Source organism: Oncorhynchus nerka, linkage group LG4 (genome assembly GCF_034236695.1).
Source record: "Oncorhynchus nerka isolate Pitt River linkage group LG4, Oner_Uvic_2.0, whole genome shotgun sequence".
NCBI lineage: Eukaryota > Metazoa > Chordata > Actinopteri > Salmoniformes > Salmonidae > Oncorhynchus > Oncorhynchus nerka.
The window spans coordinates 30331384-30357383 of record NC_088399.1 but is presented as its reverse complement, the minus strand read 5'-3'; the positions used below and the strand labels follow the sequence as shown (position 1 = coordinate 30357383).

The window sequence follows — 26000 nt, the reverse complement described above, 5'->3', positions numbered from 1 at the left end:
CATTCCATAAATGGTGCTTGCCTACGGAGCTGTGGGTGTAGGGCTCTGATCAGGCCCTACACCCAAACAAGGGCACTGCGTTCATCCACCTCTGGCCTGCTCGCCTCCCTACCACTGAGGAAGTACAGTTCCCGCTCAGCCCAGTCAAAACTGTTCGCTGCTCTGGCCCCCCAATGGTGGAACAAACTCCCTCACGACGCCAGGACAGCGGAGTCAATCACCACCTTCCGGAGACACCTGAAACCCCACCTCTTTAAGGAATACCTAGGATAGGATAAAGTAATCCTTCTCCCCCCCCCCCCTTAAAATATTTAGATGCACTATTGTAAAGTGGCTGCTCCACTGGATGTCATAAGGTGAATGCACCAATTTGTAAGTCGCTCTGGATAAGAGCGTCTGCTAAATGACTTAAATGTAAATGTAATAGGAAAAGGCCCTGCCACATCAATGTGCTATGTAGATATCAATAATAAGTGATATCCATATCGCCTTAGACTACACCACTGCTGTCATCCTTACCTCTAAACCGTTTAATCAAATTGGATAATCTTTGGATGCCGACAGCAGTCACATCATTGGAAGACATAGCTTGGACTGTAGCCTGCAAAAGCCTATTCCTGCTTTTTTCCAACGATCCATCAAACACATTTGGTGTGTCATCATAGTGGTCTCTTACTTGTGGTCAGACTTGCTCAACTGCATTACAGATTTTTGTAACAGATTACCCTGGATGTTAGGTACAGTGGGATTTTTTGTAAAAGGGCTTTATAAATGAAAATATAGCAATGTATCAACCTATTTGACATCAAAGAAGGCCAACCAACTTTCTGGTTGAGAATGCAGTGATGAGTACTACAATTGTTGCCCATAATAAAGCGCAGTGCGTGCGCTATGATAAACTGCATCTGACGGTTTAGGAACGTCAACTGAATAATCTGCTTTCTACTATTTAGCTAGAGGCAGGACCTGTTTCTATAAAAGAAGCCCATTTGTACTATCAGCTTCTTTACATTGCCATGACACGGGCTGCCACTGGATGAAGTAGGCTACTGTGATTTATTCTAAGCAATGCACCAACTCAATACTGCTTATTTTACTGTCAATATCCGTGTACTATAGGATCGTAAAGCACTGTAGCAAAGATATGTTTAACTAACCCAAGATAGTCCATCTGTGTCGTTTACAGTGGGAGCAAATTAAGCATTGTGGGTAGAACAAGCAAGGTGGGCAAAGCCAAACTCTAGCTAGCGGGATATCCTAATGACGCATTGTATTTGCATATTGCCGTTAGGGAACGCCTTCTTTGAAGTGACGTCTTACTCAATTTGACTTGCACTCCTTCTAAAAACCGTCAAAGTCTATAAAACTTAGTGCACTCTGTTCGTAACAGATTTTAGTTTCGGAAACATAAATGTTTTTGATATCAGACGTTTAATCGATTAGAAAATTAGCAGAATATCGGCCCATAGTTCCATCCTCTCCCACTTCCCGCCACTGGACTTCCTCTCACGACCATATTAGGTGGTGAGAAAACGTAAACCGATGCTATGCGCCTGTGACGAATCTGGGTTTCCCATTCTGTCTGTGACTGTAGTGGAGAGTTGAATACACAAAGGGCACAATGAAAGGACATGGCCTGTCAGATTGTCTGTTTAATTTATCTAAACGCGTTCATTTTACAAAGGGGTCGTCTCCATCTAAAAAAGCGGGGGCGGCTAAACTTCTTTAGCAAACGTAAGATATATAATCATATATCGAGGAAGACAACAAGTCACATGAAGCATCCCTTTACGTTAATCCGGAAGTTTTTTCCTTTCTCCAGTTGCATTCTGGGTAGTCGTAAAACGCACGAAATACTCTCGCGGCTGATTCATTGGTCGCACGTTGCAGAAGCTTGAAAGTTTGAAGACCGCGGAAATCAACAAAGAACAACTTCAAATTAAGGTAAAAACAATGCTACATTTTAAAGAAAGTTGCTAGATTGCTTATACTACCCAGCGATCTTAAACCAACACACCCATCCTTGCCACTTAACTAAAGTAGAGATCCCGGCCACAGTTGAGTAAGCTAGCTATGTAGCTACCTACATTTAGCAGTTTAAATATGTTTGGAAGGCAGGTAGCATGGCGGTTAGAGCGTTGACACAGGGACGAAAGGTCGATAGTTCAAATTCCCGAATCTACAAGGTGAACATTCTGTCGATGTGTCCTTATGCAAGACACTTAACCTGCATGTGCTCCTAGAGCGCCGTAACTACGATGGCTGACCCTGTAAAACAACACATTTCACAGCGCCTATCCAGTGTATGTGACAATGTTTTGAATATTAACATTTTTCTTATTTACTTGTCTCAGTTGTGGAGGTAGCGATTGACATTGATACTCACTTTCCAGTAGAATTGAACATGTTTGTTTTCGATTTAGGCCACCGTGAAAGTTATGCGCAGGCTCAATAACATAATGTTAATACAATTGTAACCCAGGCCTAAACCAGCAGGCAGAGGTGACAAAAACTGAACTCCATCGATAAGAGGACATCCTCTGTTTGACCAAGTAGAAGTTCAGATTACTGTGACCACAACCTAGTTTGAAGAACAATAGTCCATCAAGACTAAGTCAGGCCAGGCATATCATTGGCAACTATGAAGACCTATGTTGATCTGGGTCAGCCAAGTTGAGTGCATGGACTGAAGACCAGACATTGAAAGAGTCAGGGTTCCAGGTAAAAAGTGTGGGGGGTAGGGCAAACAGCAGGACTTGCAAGCACTTTATTTATGTTAGGCTATAATCTAACACCTCACTTAAGCTGAAATCAAATGCTTTAGAGTTTGCCTCTTTATACCTTGTTAAATATAGCTTTTAAAAAAACGTTATTAGGCAAGCCAGTTAAGAACAAATCCCCCTGTTCAGGGGCAGAACGATTGATTTTTACCTTGTCTGCTCGAGGATTCGATCCAGCAACCTTTAGGTTACTGTCCCAATGCTTTAACCACTAGGCTACCTGCCTACTCGTAATAAGGTACAAATTGTTTTCTATCTCTGGAGACACTGTCAATCTAAACCTTGTCTCATTGTTTCTACAGGATCTCTGCAAATATGTCCATCGGCGTGCCCATCAAGATCCTGCATGAAGCAGAGGGTCACATTGTGACCTGTGAGACCAACACTGGTGAAGTGTACAGAGGCAAGCTCATTGAGGCTGAGGACAACATGAACTGCCAGGTGTGTGATCTGGCTGCCTTTAGGGTTCAGGCAATAGTTTTTTCTTATTTTCTTATTATGTAGGGGAGGGATTTGTGTGTCCCTTTTACAGAATTGTGTGTAGGAAGTATATCAACTCTTATCTCTTCCTTTCAGATGTCCAATATCACTGTGACTCATCGGGATGGCCGTGTAGCCCAACTAGAGCAGGTCTACATCCGGGGCAGCAAGATTCGCTTCCTGATTTTACCGGACATGTTAAAGAATGCTCCTATGTTGAAGAGCATGAAAAACAAGAACCAGGGCACCGGAGCAGGAAGGGGGAAGGCAGCCATTCTCAAAGCCCAGGGTGAGTGCTACTGCTTCTACATATACCCGTATGGAAAATTATTGAGAGTCAATAACACAAATTTTCACTCGACTATAAGTAGTAACTTATAAAAATATATAATTTCTTTTATTTCTGGTAACTTTTCTTATTTAACTGTCTTTTCTGCAGTGGCTGCAAGAGGACGGGGTCGTGGTGGAGGAATTGGAAGAGGAACCATTTTCCAGAAGAGGCGATAGTATCTGCAATGGTTAATTAAAAAATATCACATGGTAGTGTTTTTAATGTTTTTTTCTGAAGAGAATACTTTTTTTCTTTAGCCAGACTTTTACATTTTCCAAGACGGACACATGTTTTTGACATTGTACTTTTTTTTTATATATAAATGTATATTTGTAATAAATTGTCGGTTCCCCTGTCTGCTAACTTCTATTTGAGGTGCCTTTTGGTCTCTTATTGGGTGAATGTGATATGACCCTTAATGTCTATGGCAGTGACATGCAATTACTTTTGAGGAACTTTCATATTTGACCACCCTTTATCTGGTTTGTAAAATTACTCTTATGTGTATGTATGTTATATATTACGTGTGTGTGTGTATATATATATATGGATGTTTATATCTTACACACATACACAAAAGTATGTGGACACCTCTTCAAATTAGTGGACTTGGCTATTTCAGCCGAAGAGCTCGGTGACTTACTGCTCCAGTCAACTGTAAGTGCTGTTATTGTGAGGTGGAAATGTCTAGGAGCAGCAACTGCTCAGCCACGAAGTTGTAGGCCACACAAACTCACAGAACGTGAGTACTGAAGCAGTGTAAAAATCAGTTGTCCTCGGTTTCAACACTCACTACCGAGTAACAACCTGCCTCGCAGTAACGTCGGTACAATAACTGTTCATCGGGAGCTTCGTGAAATGGGTTTCCATGAGATGTTCGACCAGCAGTTTTGGTCATGTAGTGTGTATCGTTTTTGTACCACACGGTGGAGCCAGAAATCATCAAGGCTATATTACTCTGCCAAGAAAGGGCAATTCCATGGCAAGTTTGTTCCAGTTACGCTCCGAAAAGCTATTTTCTTTTGTGAATCTTCAGGAGAAAATAATACAACCGTTTGTTTGAGGGTCCATCACCCCACAGCATTTCACCCACCGGCCAAACGGTGTCTGCCCAACTGCATTGGTCCGTCGGGATTTTTGCTAACTATCACAACGATACCATCGTTCTGTTTCTCTATGTAGCTAACCGGCAACATCAGCGATACTTCAATGCCTCAAGTGGCTATCGCGCGGAACACCATTAACGTTAGTTGACAGTTGCACTTTGTGACAAGGTAAGTTTTTGTGCAACGATTAACTAGTAAGTATTTCTACCACCCATCACGTTAGGGATGAGCGTCGCTTTTCCCCCCAACATATTTCTGTATCGTGAAGCTAAGTTGGCTAGCTAATGTTAGCTCTACAACCAAATACGACGATACGTGGGGAATCTGTCGAGGTGTATTGAAAATGTAACGTTTTAATATCGCTTATATAAATATGCGATTTAGCAATAAATACCCTAAATGATAGCTAAACTATTTTAAATTGCAATCTTCTTTAGGGTTAGCAAACTAGCTATTAACTATAACGTTAGCTATGTAACATATCCTGTACATCAGTAACGTTTGCTCGTTTTCTGTAAGTGGTTGTGAATGTGAACCTTGCATGGTTCTCTGTTTTGTGTGTTGGTGTGTGCATGTACAGGTTATAAGCATCTTCCTCGGAATGAGCCACCTGGGTACCGAATTGTGGGCTTGCAGAATAACGTTGACATTTAATGCAAATGACTTCCCATTCAATTATCGATATGGCCTGTTGACAAGTCAGGCACCAAGTTCACATCATGATACCAAACTTGCCAAGTGTTTGCTTGCAACAACTGTTTGGGTCAAGTATATTTGAAATAGGGCTAATGGATTCCCAGATGTTTAGCCGTCAATCCCATTGAGGTCACTGCATAAATATTACAGTAGTTATATCAGCTATAGTCTACTTGAGAGAGGAGACTCCTCTTGCCATTCACAGGGGTTTATCTGGTCTCGGGCTATAGATCAGGGACAGGGTTGATCTGTTAATGATGTTGAGAATACTCCTCTGCTACAGATGGCCCTGTGTGAGTGGTGTTGTCCTCAGATTGAAACCCCCCCAGGTCACATCATGTGACTTTTGTTATGATAAGAGCAAGTGGCACCTGGAGCAGAGTAGCATCTGTTCGTTTCCAGGCCTGGAAGCTGCTTCTTCAGCGATCCAGTGTAATGAGGGATCAGTGTAGTTTAATGGTTTCAGTCAGATCTCTAGGAACAAGGAAGTAAATTGTCTTTGGACTCCATTTCAGCCGGCTTGACAAGAATATGGACAAGAAAATGTGTTAATATGTAACTGAAGTGTCTGTGAATATCTCAACCACGGACTGTGTGTGCATTAGCATCTCATGCGAGTGGAAATAGGTATTGAGCTCTGCCTCGTCAACCATCTGAGATCAAAGTAGGTCATGGGTAGTTGACTGCACTCCAATTATAGAAAGCCTAATGTACACAGTGGGTTATGCAGGCTAGCTAGGCTTACATCTTGGGTCACATCTCACATAGTTCCTCTACTTTCCTCAAGCTAAATCAGGCTATCAGAGTTTAGTTGTGACACCAGGGGAGGTTACAGTGCTACTCTGCTCTGAAAATAATAAGGGGGCACTTCATTGTTGGTTCTGATATCCTTTATTCTCTGTGATCTGTTGAAACCGGCCCCTGTTTGATATTTTATTGTTACTTGGTGACGGAGGAAAATTCACAAGGGTTATCCAATCCACTGCATGTTCTGGAAATGTTTCTCTTCATCAAAAGATAAACACACACTACCTTGTTTTTGACTCTCCTCCAGCAGATGTCGACTGCTAGTGAGTGTGTGTGGGGGTGTTTAGTAGGAGGCTGTCTTGTGGATATAATGAGCTAGGGGTCAGCGGTGAAGTACAGCAGGGAGAAAGGCTGGAGAGAGAGAGCCACCACTGACAACACTGAGCTATGAGCACCCACATCAAGCTCAGTGGGAGACGTGACTGAGGGGACAGGGAGTGGTGGTGAGGAAGAGCAGGAGACACACAAAGACAGCGATTATAGCGAGGCAGCTAGAGGGAGTTTTATGAATAGAGAAAATGTGAAAGAGTGTTGAAAAAGAGTCAAGGAGAGAGCAAAATAAATGTACTCCAAGAATGTGGTGGTAAAGAGAGAGGGATGGATAGGAGAAAGGGGGCCACCTGGAGGGGGCTTCTCTTCCCACACACGTTTTCCTCATTGTGATCTTGACTTGGGGATGAGTGTTTATCTGCTTTGATTTACTCTATCTATGTGGCACACTCAGCTCCCACACCCCTGAAAGGCAGAGTCAACATCAGAACAGATAATGGGCTAAGATTGGGTTGGGGGGGGTAGAGGAAAACACCCTTGGTTGGCTACAATAGATAACCAAACCCCTTATGGAGGCTTCAATGAGTCCAACTGTTCAGAGATGTTGTTTCTGATTCCAGCCATATTTGGAGATGTTAGCACATGGATAAACTGTATGCTAGTAATGTCATAGCGGCAGGGTAGCCTAGTGGTTAGAGCATTCGACTAGTAACCGGAAGGTTGCAAGTTCAAACCCCCGAGCTGACAAGGTACAAATCTGTCGTTCTACCCCTGAACAGGCAGTTAACCCACTGTTCCTAGGCCGTCATTGAAAATAAGAATTTGTTCTTAACTGACTTGCCTAGTAAAATAAAGGTAAATAAATAAATAGCCTAGCCTAAGTCCATACAGCTGTAGGTTGATTGGTTAAGTTATGGACTTGCTCTGTGTTAGCATCATCTTGCTAGGATTTGTTTGTTGGCACCTCAACTTGTTTTGAGTTGAAAGAGCTAAAAAGTTGTTGCAGGTTAGAATTCGAAGGGGGTCTGGCTCATCTTGCTATTTTGCCCATGAACAAGGTCAGGACCTAGGCTCTATGTCTGTCTACAGACCTGTGTTGTAACTGATTTCAGACATTATATATTTTTTTCATCCTTCAAGTTCTCTGTGTTGAAAGGTGAAATATTATTTTACTGTGTGTTTTCTCTCAGTTGTCTGCTCTCCTGAGGTAGACCACTGATGGAGCAGCAGCCAATAGGCTCTGGGGACAGTCTTCGTCATGTTTCCGTGTGTTTCCTCCTGGCCCTCTGCTGAGCCCCCGTCGCCCTGTGGCCATGCCCCCCAGCCCACACACACTCACACACAGCCCCTGCTGTGCAGTGGCCCTGCCCCAACAATGAACCCTCACCCCCACCCTGTCCCAGACTACATGGAGTCCCTCATCGTGGTGACCGAGTACGAGCCCAAGGGAGGTGAGGAGGTGGAGGACATGGACAGCTCCGAGACCCCTGAGCCTGGCGCACCCCTCTTCAGAACCCCCTCCTGCGACCAGCTGTCCCATGCTGTGGGCCGCCCCGTGGCCCTGTTCCCCAAGCCCCAGGAGCACCGGGGAAGACTAAACCTGTCGGACAGGAAGCTGTCCCTGCAGGAGCGCTCCCAGACGGCCTTGTCTCCCTGTGGCTCCCCAGGGCTCAACGGCCACTTCATCTACCCCTCGCTGCCCTACTCGCCCATCACCTCGCCCCACTCCTCCCCCCGGCTGCCCCGTAGACCCACTGTGGAGTCTCACCGCGTCTCCATCACTGACCTGCAGGTAGGCTAAGGCCTTTTACCCTCCCACTTGGTGTTTTTAATAAAACACCATTTTTGTGTTAGCCAAATTCTATGAACGCACATCAGCTGAACATGTGCATTTGTCCCCAGTGGTAAATGAAGCAGCATACTGGTATAAAGGTTGAGTCTATGTGAAGGTAAGGTCCATGGTCTCATTAGATGCCAGCTCACTCCCCATTAGATCTCAGAAACATAGTCCAGTAGACTCCATGTAGAGATGGTCTGTATCCCAAATAGCACCCCATGGTCTCTGCTAGGTTGTTACCCTGCTCCTTGAACACTTCTACACTTGACTGGATGTAATCTAGCAGATCCCATTACTGATGGTTTGTACAGACTTCAATTTTGTATGTTTAGTCATGCTGACTTTTGGTAGTTTTCTTCCCAAGGTTATCCATAATGAAGGTTGTGTTGGTAAGCATTGCTTTTACATGGATTGTTGGTTCTGGTAATGCTATACTTAATGTGATGATTGTTGCAGACCAAGAAAAATGCATTAGTCAGCCAATTTCTTTTTTTCTCTCTCTCTCTCAAAGGACTGTGTGCAGCTCAACCAGTACAAGCTCAAAGATGAAATCGGAAAGGTACTGTCGTCGCTCTTCAAAGCACTTCAGATTCAGATAAACTTTATTATACCACCAGGGGGAAATTCATTTCATCATGTGCTTAAAAAAACGGTACATAAAACATGAAATCACAGAAACTACACAATATAATTCATTAAAATTGCCTTACTGAAGCTCCACATTTAAAGTGAGAGTGCAATATGCTGTATACTCAAGGAACCAACAGGCTGTTGGTATTGGTATTATTTGGTATTTTATTAGGATTCCCATTAGCTCTTGTAAAAGCAGTAGCTACTCTTCCTGGGGGTCCAACACAAAACATGAAACATAATACAGAATGACAATACAGAACATCAACAGCTCAAGGACAGAACTACATACACTTTTTAAAATGGCACACGTTGGCTTCATATCAATGCATACACACAAACTATCTAGGTCAAATAGGGGAGAGGCGTTGTGCCGCGAGGTGTTGATTTATCTGTTTTTTGAAACCGGGTTTGCTGTTTATTTGAGCAATATCAGATGGAATGAAATTCCATGCAATAAGGGCTCTATATAATACTGTACGCTTTCTTGAATTTGTTCTGGATTTGGGAACTGTGAAAAGACCCCTGGTGGCATGTCTGGTGGGATAAGTGTGTGTGTCAGAGCTGGTGTAAGTTGACTATGCAAACAATTTGGGATTTTCAACACACTCATGTTTCTTATAAAAAGAAGTGATGCAGTCAGTCTCTCCTCAATTCTTATTTATTTATTTATAGTATTTATATCAGCCATCTGATTACAATTATGAGCAAAACGTGCCTTTCTGTTCTGGGCCAGCTGCAGCTTAACTAGGTATTTCCTTGCAGCACTGGACCACACGACTGGACAATAATCAAGATGAGACAAAACTAGAGCCTGCAGAACTTGCTTTTTGGAGTGTGGTGTCAAAAAAGCAGAGCATCTCTTTATTATGGCTAGACCTCTCCCCATCTTTACAACCATTGAATTTATATGTTTTGACCAGGACAGTTTACAATCAAAGGTAACGCCAAGTAATTTAGTCTCCTCAACTTGTTCAACAGCCACACCATTCATTACCAGATTCAGCTGAGGTCTAGAACTTAAGGAATGATTTGTACCAAATACAATGCTCTTAGTTTTAGAGATGTTCAAGACCAGTGTATTACTGTCCACCCATTCCAAAACAGACTGCAACTCTTTGTTAAGGGTTTCAGTGACTTTGTTAGCTGTTGATGCTGATGCGTATGAATCATCAGCATACATGGACACACATGCTTTGTTTAATGCCAGTGGCAAGTCATTGGTAAAAATAGAAAAGAGTAGAGGGCCTAGAGAGCTGCCCTGCGGTACACCACACGTTACATATTTGACATTAGAGAAGCTTCCATTAAAGAAGACCCTTTGAGTTTCATTATATAGCTCTGAATCCACAATATGGCAGATGTTGAAAAGCCATAACACATACATATTGTCAACAACAGGTTATGGTCAATAGTATCAAAGGCTACACTGAAATCTAACAATACAGCTCCCACAATCTTCTTACTATCAACTTCTTTCAACCAAGCATCAGTCATTTGTGTCAGTGCAGTACATGTTGAGTGGCCTTTTCTATAAGCATGCTGAACGTCTGTTGTTAATTTGTTTACATTGATATAACATTGTATTTGGTCAAACACAATTTTTTCCAACAGTTTGCTAAGAGCTGATCGATAAGAATTTTTGCATCCAATGGGTACGGATACAGCTTTAGAACAAAGTTCTACAGTAATAGTAAACATGTGATTGATACATGTGGATGATCTTGTTCCTGTAGTGTTTGTGAACACCCTGGTAGGTTGATTAGTAACCTAAACCAGATTACAGGCACTGGTTACAGTGAAAAGCTTCCTCTTGAGTGGACAGCTTGATGATAAACCAGTCAATATTCATGTCCCCAAGAAAGTAGACCTCTCTGTTCACATCACCTACTGTACAGTATCAAGCATTTCCCACATATTCTTTAGATACTGACTGTTAGCACTTGGTGGCCTATAGCAACACCCCAAAATAAAAGGCTTTAGATGTGCCAAGTGAACCTGTAACCACAAAACTTCAATAACACTGGACAAAAGATCTTCTCTAAGTATTACAGGGATATGGCTCTGAATATATAGAGCAACACCTCCCCCATAAGCATTTCTGTCTCTTCTATAAATGTTAATTCCTTTTCTTGCTACTGCTGTTTCATCAAATTAATTATCCAGGTGAGTCTCAGAAATGGCTAATATATGAATGTTATCTGATGTTAGCTAGTTGTTGATTTCATGAACAGTATTGCTAAGGCTACATATATTAATATGGCCTATTTTCAGCCTTTTCCTGGGTAGCTTATCAGATAGACATAATACTTAAAAGAGCAAACAAAGCAAGAGAAAAAAAATGCACATTCTGCACTCCATTAGTCTGTGTGTATGTGTGTGTGGGTGGGTGCGTGCACGTGAGCGTGCTGTGGGGTTGAAGCTATGAACCCATAGGCTTGGCTCTTTCATCCCTTCCAGGCTTCTGGGAGGGAGAGTGGACAATGAACCTGTCGTAGCGGATGTAAGCAATGTCCCCATGCGCTCTGGCAGCTTTCATGGCTGGGATCAGTTCTTTCCTGTTCTGGTGCCCAGCTTCAGGATAGTCCTCATTGAGGAAGATATACATTCCTCTCAAGTTCTTGGCTCTTTCCAGAAACTCTACCTTGTCCTCTACCTTGTCCTTGAACACCAGGAACACCACTATCAGCCTGGGCCTATCACCTTGGCCGGGGGTGGGTTTTCCAGTCCTGTGGGCGCACTCCACCTTATTCTTCCTGTGGTCCATCTTCAATTTAATTTCCCTCACTTTGTCCTCCGACGCCCTCCAGGTCTCATGTGGAGATTCTGCAATTCCATGTTGTTCTGCCTTGATTGTCCCTCGAGATAAATCAGATGATCTGTCATTTTTTATCATGGATTCACACACAGAACTGATGTCCTCTCAATGACTTTCAGATTACTGTCATCTTGCCGTTCTCCTGTTTCAACTCATCGAGCTGACCCTGGGAGAACTGCAAACTGTTCATAGTGACTGTTGGAATAAAAGAGTCCCCATTTCTAACCGTTTTGATTTTATTTTGAAGAAGTCCCCATTCCTCGATCTATTTCCCACTGTGCATGTTAAAAAGATGGAGGATCATTAAGGGGCAGTTGCCATCATTCTCAGTTCTCCTTGCCAGCCTTGTCCTAATTTCAAATTCCCTGAAAATCCCCGGTCCAGGGAGAGTTAGAGGAGGATGAGAGGCTGGTATAAATAGCCCTAGTCTTCTGTCCTCTCCTTGAGTAGTGTGCATGGAGCTGAGTGGGTCTGTTCTGTTCTGTGTGGAGTAGTAGACAATGGGAGCCTGTCAGGATGGAGTTGGAGAGAGTTGTGTCCTGCTATCACCTCATCTCTAGTCTGGGATGGGCTTCCTGCTGTAGCCCCAATCTGTTCTCCCAGCTGGGACCTGTGTGTTTGTGTGTGTGTGTTTGTGTGTGTGTGTGTGTGTGTGTGTGTGTGTGTGTGTGTGTGTGTGTGTGGAATAGACTTTCCAACTAATTTGGCTAAGCTCTGTATATGTGTGGGTAGAGAAGCTTGATAGACAAACTAGATTGTGTTGCACTAATTAGGCACACATCTAAGATGTGGGTGGGTAGATTTGAATTGGACTGTTGATTTTGAAGCTGCTCCTCATTGAGAGTACTCAGTCCATACATTTCCGATGGGTCAACTTGGGATACATATTCTGCGTGTGCGTGCATCCGTGTTTGTAGTTTTTATTTGTGTGGATGATTGACAGCTGCTGAATGTCACACTCTGTCTAACTTTTCTCCTGTTCTTTGACAAGGGCTCATATGGTGTTGTCAAGCTGGCCTACAATGAAGACGACAACACCTACTATGTGAGTCCTGCTGGTCACCGTACACACACACACACACACACACACACACACACACACACACACACACACACACACACACTCTCTCACTGTCATCATTTGGACTGATCACTATGTTGTGTTGTCACGATACCATTATCGCCATACTCAGAGGTATCGTGGCAAAGAAACAAAAAATGAAGCGGCCCAAATTATCTTGAGGAAAACAGATCTAATGTTAGAAACAAGCAGCCTTATGTTGTCACGCAGATCACGTGTTTATTTTCCAAGCTATATTACACAATATGTTACATACAGTAGGTTTTTTAAAGGACCAAACAGTTTAGTCTGCTTTGTGTTTACCTTTTTGCCATGTAAAATCCGTTATTGTAGTATCGTGATACTGTTATCATGACAACCCTATCGCTATGAGGTGTGACAGTATGTGAAGCATAACAGAGACAATTGGTTGTTCGGTAGTTCTGTAATGTGTTTTTTGTATTGTGTAAAAGTGGGGTTATGTTTCACATCTACTCCTTCCTCTATCCAGAGAAGCCTGTAACTACACTCCTTTTTACTGTACCTCTCTCCATACTTTGATGTCAGACTTCTCTCCTCCTCCTCCCTCCCTCTCTTTCTCCTCCCCTCCTCCAGGCAATGAAAGTGCTGTCCAAGAAGAGGCTGATGAGGCAGGCAGGTTTCCCACGTAAGTACAGAGCCTAGGGCAGATAGTCAATCCACCAGGGAGTACATAGCCTAGTGCTTGGACGATAAACGCAAAATTACCGACATTGCCTTCCTCTTACCGAAGCATTTTCCATACGCAAGTAGTTTTCTGTGATTTTGCTACACCACATCCATGTAGATTGTTCTAAAACCTATGCATTATGTTGATTCCTACTTTGAAAGTATCTGCCTGGAAAGATACAGAGCAGCAGGAGCAACCCAGTGTGTCAAAAACACTTCGAAATTTGGCGTTTAAGCAACTTAGAAATTTGACGTTTGGAGAAATGTGGATATACATCAGAATCCGAAGTCAAATTGGTAAAACCATGAGATCTTGTTGTTCATCAAGAAGCCTAGGCCTAGCGCTGGAAAGTTTTTGTATGTCATTAGCCTACATTTACTAATAGATTCATTAATTAGCCTACATGGCTATATAGCAAAAATATAATATTTAGAGTTAGCATTCTTGCTAAGGGTTTTGAGTTCCCACGTCCTCAAATGGTGAATAATATAGCCTATAGTGCAGTATGCACAAAGAGGTACCATAAGCCGCCTCCAAAGTAGTTTTAGAGAATTTAGCAGTACATCCAACCGGCCTCACAACCGCAGACCATGTGTAACCATGCCAGCCCAGGACCTCCACATCCGGATTCTTCACCTGTGGGATCGTCTGAGACCAACGACCCAGGCACAAACGGTCAGAAACCTTCTCAGGGAAACTCATCTGTGTGTACATTGTCCTCACCAGGTTCTTGACCTGACTGCAGATCAGCATCGTAAACTGACTTTACTGGGCAAATGCTCACCTTTGATGGCTACTGGCACGCTGGAGAAGTGTGCTTTTCACAGAGTAATCCCCGTTTCAGCTGTACCGGGCAGATGGCAGGCAACATGTATGGCATCGTTTGGGCAAGCGGTTTGCTGATGTGAACTTTGTGAACAAGGTACCCCATGATGGCGGTGCGTTTATGGAATGGGCAGGCATAAGATACGGACAACGAACACAATTGCATTTTATCTATGGCTATTTGAATGCACATAGATACTGTGACGAGATCCTGAGTCCCATTGTCGTGCCATTCATCCCCTGCCATCCCCTCATGTTTCAGTGTTATAATGCACGGCCCATGTCGCAAGGATTTGTACACAATAACCGGAAGCTGAAAATGTCCCAGTTCTCCCAAGACCTGCATACTCACCAGACATGTCACCCATTGAGCCCGTTTGGGATGCCCTGGATCGACGTGCATGACAGTGTGTTTTAGTTCCCGACAATATGCAGCAACTTCACATAGCCATTGAAGAGTTGTACAACATTACACAAGCCACAATCAACAGCCTGATCAACTCTAAGCGAAGGAGATCACGCTGCATGAAGCAAATGGTGGTCACACCAGATACTGACTGGTTTTCTGATCTACGCCCCCACTTCTTGAAAAGTTTTTTTTTTTTTTACCCTGGAATGGAATGAAATTCCGAAAATCTGGAAATCAGCATTTCTCCTACAACTTTTAAAAGGGGGAGATCCAACTCTTTTAAATAATTATAGGCCAATCTCAAAGCTGTCACCCCTGGTGAAAATACTTGAAACCCTTGTGAGTGAACAGCTAAAATACTTTTTATTTACTAACTCTATTTTATCAATGTACCAATCGGCCTTCAGGAAGAAGCATAGCACAATTACAGTAGCCATGAAGGTTTTAAATGATATCACTGAAACCCTTGACAAAAAACAGCACTGTGTCTCACTTTTTATTGATCTCTCTAAGGCTTTTGATATAGTTGATCATGCTATACTAAGGCAGAGATTGTCGTGTGTAGGTCTTTCAGAGCATGCAGTTGCATTGTTTGCTAACTATCTGTCTGATATAACTCAGTGCACTCATTTTGATGGGCTTATGTCTGTTAAATTGTCTGTCTTGAATGGTGCGCCCCAAGGCTCTGTACTTGGTCCTCTCTTATTCACTATTTATATAAATGATTTAGACAAAAATTTCCAAAATGCGCAACTTCATATTTATGCTGATGATACTGTTATTTACTGTTGTGCCTCGTCTCTTACAAAAGCTTTCCAAAACTTGCAAACTGCTTTTTATACTGTTCAACATACCTTGTGTCAATTGAAGCTTATCCTCAATACTGACAACTAAACTAATGGTGTTTTCTAAAGCAAGAAATAGACCTCTGAACCTTTCACCTATTACTACCTGTCAGGGCAAGGAGATTGAGGTTGTAACCTCATATAAATATCTTGGAATTTTAATTGATGATGTTTTTGAGATAAATTGACACCCTTATTATTATTATTACTTTAAACTGCAAAACCCTTACTCACCACTGCACTTTGTATACCAGGGTTTGCTGGCCTTCTCTAGTCACTCGTAGGCTCAGGCACTGGTATACTTTTATTTACAAAGCCATTTGGGGTTTACTACCTTTTTATTTGGGCATTTTTATTGTTCAGAAATGTGGTGGGTACTCTCTTCGTTCGCTGGACTTTATCCTGCTAACTGTTCCAAATGTCCGAACTGAATTTGGTAAAAGGACTTTTATGTACTCTGCGCCATCGTCTTGGAACGCCTTACTTTTAAACTGGAAGAACTTGTCCCGATTGGTGTTTTTAAATCACTGATGAATGATCTTGAGACTGATTCCCTGACCGTCAATGTTTTTAATTTGCTGTTTTTGATTTTGTTAAACTCTTGTGAAATCTATGGTTTTTACTAGTTTTTCGTGTTGTTTGTAATTTTTGTAATGACTTGGTGCTGCCTATCTTGGCCAGGATGCTCTTGAAAAATATATTTTAAATCTCAATGAGCCCTTCCTGGTTAAATAAAGGTTAAATAAAAATAAATATATATATATATATATTATTTTTTTAAAGGTGTCTGACCAACTGATGCATATCTGTGAAATCCATAAATTAGGCCCTAATGAATTTTTTTAAATGGACTGATTTTTTTATATGAACTGTAATTGTAAAATCTTTGAAATTGTTTCATGTTGCGTTTTATATTTTGGTTCAGTGTAGTTACATTTATCACAATATGACTTTTTGTCCATATCGCCCGGCTCTACTAGCTAGTACACTGCTTCGGGATTCTGCTGCTGTAGACTAACAAGGCCACTACACTCTCTTTGCTCCTGTCCACCTGCAGGGAGACCGCCCCCCCGCGGCGCCAAAGCAGCCCCTGAAGGCCCCCCTCAGCCCAAAGGACCCCTGGAACGGGTCTACCAGGAGATTGCCATCCTGAAAAAGCTGGACCATCCCAATGTAGTGAAACTGGTAGAGGTGAGGCTCTGCAATTTGGATGGTGTTGGTCCTCTTAACTCAAGCTCCTTGTGTACTGCCAATACATAATACAATATCATTGAGACTGCTTAGTCTGCACTGTGTCCTCAACCCTGTCAGTGATTGCAAGTTTACTTGTGTTTACCACAGACTGCTAGTAGTGTTCCTCTCACCTGCTTTCTTCTCCTGCCAGGTTCTGGATGACCCTGGTGAGGACCATCTGTACATGGGTAAGATTGGCCTGATTCTCGCTCTGCCTGGCAATCCGCACACACACACGTCCCACTCACGTCCTAATCAGACCTACACACAAGTTAAATGATTTCCCGACGCTATTCTAAATAGCGTTGTTGATGATGATGATGTTGTAGTAATGATGGCATCTTTGTTCCGTTCACAGTGTTTGAGTTGGTCAAACAGGGGTAAGTTAAGCTTTTTTACTGTAATCATTACAAGCTGGAATGAGCCTAATCTCTGAAGCACTGACATAGGGCCCTATAAAATCTGTAATTTTCTTTAGGCTGATTCCCAAAAGTCAGTTCTCTGTCCAGGTTTCAGTTTTTCCCAGTTTTCATGTTCAATACATTTAGTTGATTTCATGTTCAATACATTTAGTTGATTCTCTAGTATACTCAATACATTTAGTTGATTCTCTAGTATACTCAATACATTTAGTTGATTCTCTAGTATACTCAATACATTTAGTTGATTCTCTAGTATACTCAATACATTTAGTTGATTCTCTAGTATACTCAATACATTTAGTTGATTCTCTAGTATACTCAATACATTTAGTTGATTCTCTAGTATACTCAATACATTTAGTTGATTCTCTAGTATACTCAATACATTTAGTTGATTCTCTAGTATACTCAATACATTTAGTTGATTCTCTAGTATACTCAATACATTTAGTTGATTCTCTAGTATACTCAATACATTTAGTTGATTCTCTAGTATACTCAATACATTTAGTTGATTCTCTAGTATACTCAATACATTTTTTTAACATTGTTGAATTCCGTTTTAATGTCTGGATAGCGTGATTTCGTCCGCGTTCTCAGCATCGCAGATTATACAGTGCCCTACTGTAACACTCTCTTTGTGTGTGTGTGTATGTCTGTGGGTATGTTTACGTGCGTAGGGCTGTGATGGAAGAGATGCCCACAGACAAGCCGCTGAATGAAGACCAGGCACGGTTCTACTTCCAAGACCTGCTCAGGGGGATTGAGTTCTGTGAGTGGGTTCTCTAATCTCAGAACTGTCTGTTCTCTACCTCTCTTTAGACAACCACTGCCTCCTTTTCCCGACGCACATCATCTCAGTGGCTTTTAGAGGCATTATTGCACTCAAACAGGACCTTATTCCTTATATAGTGCACTACTTTTGACCAGAGACTTTACATTACATTTTCTTTTGACCAGAGCCTATGGTGCTCTGGTCAAAGTAGTGCGCTATATAGGGAAAATTGTTCAGTTTGGGAAGCACCCCAAGACTTACCACTAGCTCTGTATTCTACCAGAGCAGTACAGACAGAGATGTGGAGGGAGGGAGATGCACTGTATGGGCACTAGAAGCAGCACTCAAAACCTCTCTCCCTCTCCCTTATACTACTTAGTCAACCTCCCTTCATTAACAGACAAGGTAAGGATCCTTATGTACCTGTATCATCAGGATGTATTATACTAAGGCATGTGTGTAACAGATTGAGATCGTACAAAATAAACTCACCCATAGCTTGAAATGTTGCTAATTGCGGCATTAAATCAGATCCTTTTCAGTGGTGCATTACATTACATTTACATTTACATTTAAGTCATTTAGCAGACGCTCTTATCCAGAGCGACTTACAAATTGGTGCGTTCACCTTAAGACATCCAGTGGAACAGACACTTTACAATAGTGCATCTAAATCTTTTAAGGGGGGTGAGAAGGATTACTTTATCCTATCCTAGGTATTCCTGAAAGAGGTGGGGTTTCAGGTGTCTCCGGAAGGTGGTGATTGACTCCGCTGTCCTGGCGTCGTGAGGGAGTTTGTTCCACCATTGGGGGGCCAGAACAGCGAACAGTTTTGACTGGGCTGCGCAGGAACTGTACTTCCTCAGTGGTAGGGAGGCGAGCAGGCCAGAGGTGGATGAACGCAGTGCCCTTGTTTGGGTGTAGGGCCTGATCAGAGCCTACACCCAAACAAGGGCACTGTGTTCATCCACCTCTGGCCTGCTCGCCTCCCTACCACTGAGGAAGTACAGTTCCTCTCTCTGGTGCAAATGGTTAGTATGCTGCCAAGCAGGCATTCAAAGGTGTTTGCGAGCAGAGAGTAACTAGTTCGAGCCATGGACAGGGACAGTGAAGGAAGCGATACTGTTAGCAGCACAGTGATGCCGGTTACATGTGTTGTTGTGCTTTTCCAGTGCATTACCAGAGGATCATCCACCGGGACATCAAGCCCTCTAACCTCCTAGTTGGGGAGGACGGTCATATTAAGATCGCTGACTTTGGGGTCAGTAACCAGTTTGAGGGGGCAGACGCCCTTCTGACCAGCACGGTGGGCACGCCCGCCTTCCTCGCCCCAGAGACCCTCTCCGAGACCAGGAAGAACTTCTCTGGCAAGGTGAATGTCACCCTCTGGAGGGCTCTTTGGAAATGAAATATTTTCCTCTGGAATTCCCATAGGGCAACTCGTATGGGACAATTGAATGATATGGGTTTAAGTCAATTTCTGTTTCTTCTTGTAGGCATTGGATATTTGGGCCATGGGAGTGACGCTCTATTGTTTCGTGTTTGGAGTGGTAAACCTCTAACCTCTTTCCTTAACTGTGATGCACATATAACCTCACAATCCACATCGTATAATGCAAGGTCAGGTTTAACACTGATACTGAACAGTTTAACGTTTACATTTTGATACATCATTGTTCACCTAACATGTTCACTTTTGACAACTGAGTGGACTGTAATTTTACTCGCATCAACAGTGTCCCTTTATGGACGAACGCATCCTTAGTCTTCATCAGAAGATCAAGACCCAGCCAGTGGAGCTGCCAGAGCAGTGAGTACTCCATTCAACTATACTGGGAGTCATATGATCCATTCCAAATGGATGACCATAAGCATAAGTATTCCTCTTGTTGTGGCCCTACAGTGCAGACATATCTGACGATCTAAAAGATCTGCTACTGAAGATGCTGGACAAGAATCCAGAGAGCAGGATATCAATACCACAGATTAAGGTTTGCTTCTTTGTGATTATCTTAATATGTTGTGTGTGTGTGTGTGTGTGTGTGTGTGTGTGTGTGTGTGTGTGTGTGTGTGTGTGTGTGTGTGTGTGTGTGTGTGTGTCGAAGTAAGTAATCTCAAGCAATGTTTCAGAAATCCATTATTTTAATACATTTGTGTGTATGTGTGTGCTTACATGATGTTGAGATTGTCTCTCTGCTCCTTCCAGGTGCACCCATGGGTGACGAGGCACGGAGCGGAACCCCTCCCTCTGGAGGATGATAACTGCTCCATGCTGATTGAGGTGACCGAGGAGGAGGTGGAGAACTCTGTCAAACACATCCCCAGTCTGGCCACTGTGGTGAGTGGTGGGAGGAGGACACACACAGGCCACACTGCCCTGCCTTTAACACTAGATTAAACATAGATAGCACTGGATGAAAGGCTCAGAACTCACACTCAGGCTCATTTTACTGCAGGCAGTTTCTTGCTGTCCTGGGACATGAGGTCATACTTTGCAGTTCACAAAAGATACCTTGTTACGAATGTTCATTTATTGGTCTAATATGTTCAGTTTCCTTTCAGCTCTTTGATTATTTCATCTACCTTACTGTCATACAGTTCGGTAATTAAACTGTTGTTATAGGGTTATTATGGCATGAGTGCAACTTGATATAAAGTATTGCTAAATATCTAACTAATAAAATACTTTGTTTCAACTATAACCAAGAAAAGTGAAAGTATGACTATGGACAATGAATGATCTGCTCATAGCCACCCTGTGACGTGTTTCATTCTCTATGGTATAGCCCTTTTAAAAAGCCCAGGACACAATACAATATCACTCAGAGTTGTGTGGTCAGATCACTGATGTCTGTGTCTGTAGATCCTGGTGAGGACCATGCTGAGGAAGCGCTCCTTTGGGAACCCCTTTGACTGGGGCCGTCAGAGGACTGAGGACAGAGGCACCAGTCTGTCTGCACCGGGGCACATGCTCACGTAAGTCCCCCTCTTAGGCCTTTTACACTGCTCTCTAGTCAGTGGATGAAAAGTATTTTAAAAGCACTTAGGGTTGCAAAATTCCGTTAACTTTCCCCAAATTTCCGTTTTTTCCAGAAATTCTGTTTGGAAGATTCTGGTTTTTCTGCTTTTTCTGGAAAACCTGGGAATTTAGGGAAAGTTAGCAGAATTTTGCAACTCTAAAAGCAGCAGGGTTGGGGTCAAAACTAAAATTCCAATTCCAAATGTTCCTCATTGAAAAGCATTGAAGAGAATTGGAATTTCAATGTACTTATTGAATGGACTGGAATTGAAAAGGAATTCCCCTGAACTCTGAGAAGCAGTTGGTGGTTTTTAATACATTTCATATAACTCTGGAGAAGCTCTGCTACGGGCTTTTTTGTAAATGGGCAACATTCCTAACTAATCTGATCTTGCAAAATGATGCTCCTTTTTATTCTCATTCAATAAAAGTAGGATGTCACATAGAGAGTGTTAAGATTTCTTCTCTCCCTGCGTGACCAATGATATGCTTGCCAGCACTTGCTGTGGCAGCCTCTTAATCTGTCTCCCCCCTCTCCTGCCCACCAGCAAAGGGAGAGATGCCAATGTGAGATACTGCTACATTCATAGTAACCAAAGAAGGTAGAGGACTATGGGCCTGCCACGGCCTTGCCTGCCTATCTATCTCAGTACTATTTAAGTGATATGAAACACACTTAAGTCCATAGGCATGAATGGTGTTACTTTGTCAAGTGCTCCTGTGTAACAGTTTAACATGGATTCAATTAAATAATTATAGCCAATACACAGGGGTACTTGAAGTCATGTCTGGAACCTCTTGCTGATCCCCAACTGCACTAGTATCTGTTATGAAGTGGGGTTGCCTACTACCGAGCGCTAATGTAGGTGTTTTTGGCCAAGTGTGTACTGTACAGCAATGAGCACAAACTGTCAGCATAGAATCGCATTGTCTAAACTCTGATTGTAATGAACTTCATAACATGATCAAGGTCAACCAGCCTGACTCAATCCTTGGCCAAGTACTACATAATTGTAGCCTAAACACTTTACCTGTGAAAACCCTGAATTAAATTTGGCTAAAGTATCTGGTAAAAATAAAAATACATGGGTTTCTGATTCCTCTGCATGCAGCACAACAATAGCCTCCTCCCTCGCCCAAGGACATACCAGTGAACTACTTTCATGTTTTTTTTGTGTGTGTCTGACCTGAATGTTCCACTAACAGCTTGCTAAGTTCTCTCTGCTTGCTCTCTCCAGTTATGTAACAAGTAAATGGTTCCACTGAGTTTCCCAGCTAAACGGAGGTTAACTAACCATCTCTGCAGTGATAGAATTGACACAGGTACTTAGCACTGATGGCTGTATTAAATTCTGCTCCTCCAATCTGTTTCCTAGGAAACAAGAGAGCATGGAGGGCATGAGAAGTATGGACCTGCCCTTCGTGGGAGAAGATGAGGCTCTTTCCTGATGCCATGTGGTTTTTAAGCGCAAGGGTTGGGGCATGCTAGTGACTCGACTTGCAGTCCGCCCTCAAGCCCACCCTTCACTCACTGCTATGTTATGTTGTGGCAGCCACCAATGTTTTTGTTTTTTTAGGTGGACGGGACTGTTGGAAGAACTCCATGACTTGTATAGAGACGTGACTGGAGCCTGGACATCCTTCTGGGGGAAGCTCCCTTATTGTCACTCACTAACCCCCTGTCTGTAATGCATGCTTATGTTTCTAGTCATAGCATGCTCTGTCTCAGGCCTCTGATGTACAGGTCTGTTTGCCTAGGTACCTGTGTTTCTCCACCCTCTCCACCATTTGAAAAGACTCACGTTTAATGCAGAGGTATGTGGGAGGGGGTGTTTATGGATGGTTGTACATTTCAAAGGGTGACTCCTGGTCCCCACATTTCAGCAGAGCAGAGTACTTGACTATGTTTGTCTGTACCACTCATCAATGTGGACACTTTAGGAACATTCATGTTTTCAGTGGAAACCTGTATAGGAGAGGTTTATTGAGATGAAAAAGGTTTACTACATTCATAGTATGCATGTGTGTCTGTTGATTTCTCAATGCAAACATTGTAGAAGCGACACAAGTTGCACATTAATAGAATTAGTTGTTGCTGAACAATCTATTTGTTTTATTTATTAAGTCCTCACAAATGATTCATTGTAAAATGTCTCCCAGTTACGACAACTGGTGAAGAGCTTTTAAAAACGTAATGTAACTAAATGTTTCTAATATATGTGTTTAGCAAAGGGGGTGATACAGTGTTGAAGCTGAAATCAAAATCACGTTTGTTTCTTTTTGTATGGTAATAGATTTACAGATCTCATTTTCAGAACACCAAAAAGAAAATGGTTATCATATTTTGTAAAGTAATATCATTCATAGAGAAACAAACACCTTTTAAACAAGTGCATTGCAATGTCATTGTGAAATTGTATCAATTACTGGCTCTTACAAATGAATTTTAATACCAAGAGTATAGCCAAGTGCGGCTGCAGACCTCTTGTACAATCTATGCATGACATATCCCTTATGGAAATGTTGGAATTAGTTTGACATGGATAAAGTTGTCATCAGATATGGTAAGATACAAATGAGATGGTAGAACTTCGACATTGCCAGTAGAGTGCAATCTTTTTAAATTCTCTGCTTTTTCTCCATTTTTAGATGAGCCCAAAGTGGTGGAATAATCTCCCCAGTTCTCTAGTGGCATGTGTTTTTAACATCTTGCCCCTTTTGAATATAGTTAGACAATGTTGGTGTACAGATCACTTCAGTCACTGAACAGGTTTATGATTCCATGAGATATTATTGAAACAACATTAATTCAACAATGAATGCTTCCACATAGTGATTATTTCAGCACCAAAGTGTCATTTTCTTGCATGTCACTGCTGTACGTGAAAACACGGTATGTTGTGTTTTTTAAGACTTACTATGCACTCCGTCAGCCTGTCATGTATGCTGTGTTTAATGGTGTCTGGGTGAGGAGGTCTCTGTATAGCTGACCACTAAGTGTCTTCAGAAAGTATTCATACCTCTTCACTTGTTCCACATTTTGTTGTGTTACAGCTGGAATTTTTCTCACCCATTTACACACAAAATGTACGCAAATGTATTGAAAATTAAGTACAGAAATAGCTCATTTACATAAGTATTCACACCCTTCAGTCAATGCATGTTAGAATCACCTTTGGCAGTGATTACAACTGAGTCTTTCTGGCTAAGCATCTAAGAGCTTTGTACACCTGGATTGTAGTATTGGCTCATTATTCTTTACAAAAATGTTCAAGCTCTGTCATATTGGTTGTTGGTCATTGCTAGACAACCATTTTCATGTTCTACCATAGATTTTCAAGCAGGTTTAAGCCACAACTGTAAAAATTCACTGTCTTGATAAACAGCTCCAGGATTGATTCTCCAGGCTTTGTGTTTTAAGTTATTGTCCTGCTGAAAGGTGAATTCATCTCCCAGTGTCTGGTGGAAAGCAGACTGAACCAGGTTTTCCTCTAGGATTTTGCCTGTGCTTAGCTCCATTTCATTTCTTTTTTTTTTATGCTGAAAAACTCCAGTCCTTAACAATTACAAGCATACCCATAACATAATGCAGCCACAACTATGTTTGAAAATATGGAGAGTGGTACTCAGTAATGTATTGTATTTGCCCATAACATAACACTTTGTATTCTTGGCAGAAATGTAATTGCTTTGCCAATTTTTTTGCAGTATAACTTTAGTGCCTTGTTGCAAACAGGATGCATGTTTTGGATTGTTTTTTATTCTGTACAGGCTTCCTTCTTTTCACTCTGTCAATTAGGTTAGTATTGTGGAGTAACTACTATGTTGTTGATCCATCCTCTGTTTTCACCTATCACAGCCATTAAACTCTGTTTTAAAGTCACCATTGGTCTCATGGTGAAATCCCTGAGCGGTTTCCTTCCTATCCTGCAACTGAGTTAGGAAGGACACCTGTATCTTTGTGGTGACTGGCTGTATGGATACACCATCTAAAGTATAATTAATAACTTCACAATGCTCAAAGGGATATTCAATGTTTGCTTTTTTTTCTTCTTTTTTTTACCCATCTACCAATAGGTGCTCTTTACAAGGCATTGGAAAATCTCCCTGGTCTTTGTGTTTGAAATTCACTGCTCGACTGAGTGACCTTACAGATAATTGTATGTGTGGGGTATAGAGATTAGGTAGTTATTAAAAATCATGTTAAACACTATTATTGCACACAGTATGAGTCCATGCAACTTATTTTGACTGACTTGTTAAGCTAACTGTTACTCCTGAACTTTAGGCTTACCATAACAAAGGGGTTGAATACTTATTGACTCAAAACATTTCAGCTTTTCATTTGAAATTTATTTGTAAAACTTTTGAAAAACATAATTCCACATTGACATTATGGGTTATTGGGTGTAGGTCAGTGACCATAAATCGCAATTTAATCCGTTTTAAATTCAGGCGGTAACACAACTAAATATGGAAGAAGTAAGTACTTTCTGTGAATACTTTCTGAAGGAACTGTAGTATAAAAGTACCTGTTTGTGAGATAGCGATCTAACCATCTTGTCAAATGTTCAGGGGGGGCCCTTTTGAAAATAATGTAACATTTAAATTATGAATAAGATACTGATAAAATAAAAAAATAAAAAATATTCTAATTCTGGATGAACACAGTCATGATTCACAATCAGGGGAGCAACTTTGGTTTTAGAAGTGGGGGTTACATATCTTAATTTTTTTTAAATCCATGGATAAACACTCCAAACGGCCTACCCAACTGCTCGGAGGTATCCGCATGGTCCTAAAGCACAGCACACTGCACCGCTGCCTCGTTTTGTATCACATTCCAATGATAAAACTGGGGGGACAAAAATGCAAATTCAGAATGTGGGGGCTGACTTGTCCCAGTGAAGGTTGTGCCCCTGCTCACAATTAAAAGTGTTCTCTTTTC

At 42.0% G+C, this 26000-nt stretch overlaps 2 protein-coding genes across 2 annotated transcripts; both read left to right on the top strand.

The window, feature by feature from the left end:
* The first annotated feature begins 1821 nt into the window (after positions 1–1821).
* Positions 1822–3960, top strand: LOC115121827 (small nuclear ribonucleoprotein Sm D3-like). The gene is made up of 4 exons (XM_029650963.2): positions 1822–1944; positions 3083–3221; positions 3357–3549; positions 3700–3960. The coding sequence occupies exons 2-4, from the start codon at positions 3096–3098 to the stop codon at positions 3765–3767; spliced, it is 387 nt and encodes a 128-aa protein (XP_029506823.1). The 5' UTR covers positions 1822–1944; positions 3083–3095; the 3' UTR covers positions 3768–3960.
* A 566-nt stretch (positions 3961–4526) lies between these two features.
* On the top strand, positions 4527–25265 carry LOC115121817 (calcium/calmodulin-dependent protein kinase kinase 2-like). Its single transcript, XM_029650952.2, has 16 exons — positions 4527–4865; positions 7661–8262; positions 8819–8866; positions 12747–12800; positions 13431–13482; positions 16661–16794; positions 16988–17024; positions 17195–17216; positions 17939–18030; positions 19206–19405; positions 19530–19583; positions 19770–19843; positions 19937–20024; positions 20240–20371; positions 20897–21009; positions 22429–25265. The coding sequence occupies exons 2-16, from the start codon at positions 7729–7731 to the stop codon at positions 22499–22501; spliced, it is 1707 nt and encodes a 568-aa protein (XP_029506812.1). The 5' UTR covers positions 4527–4865; positions 7661–7728; the 3' UTR covers positions 22502–25265.
* Positions 25266–26000: the final 735 nt, after the last annotated feature.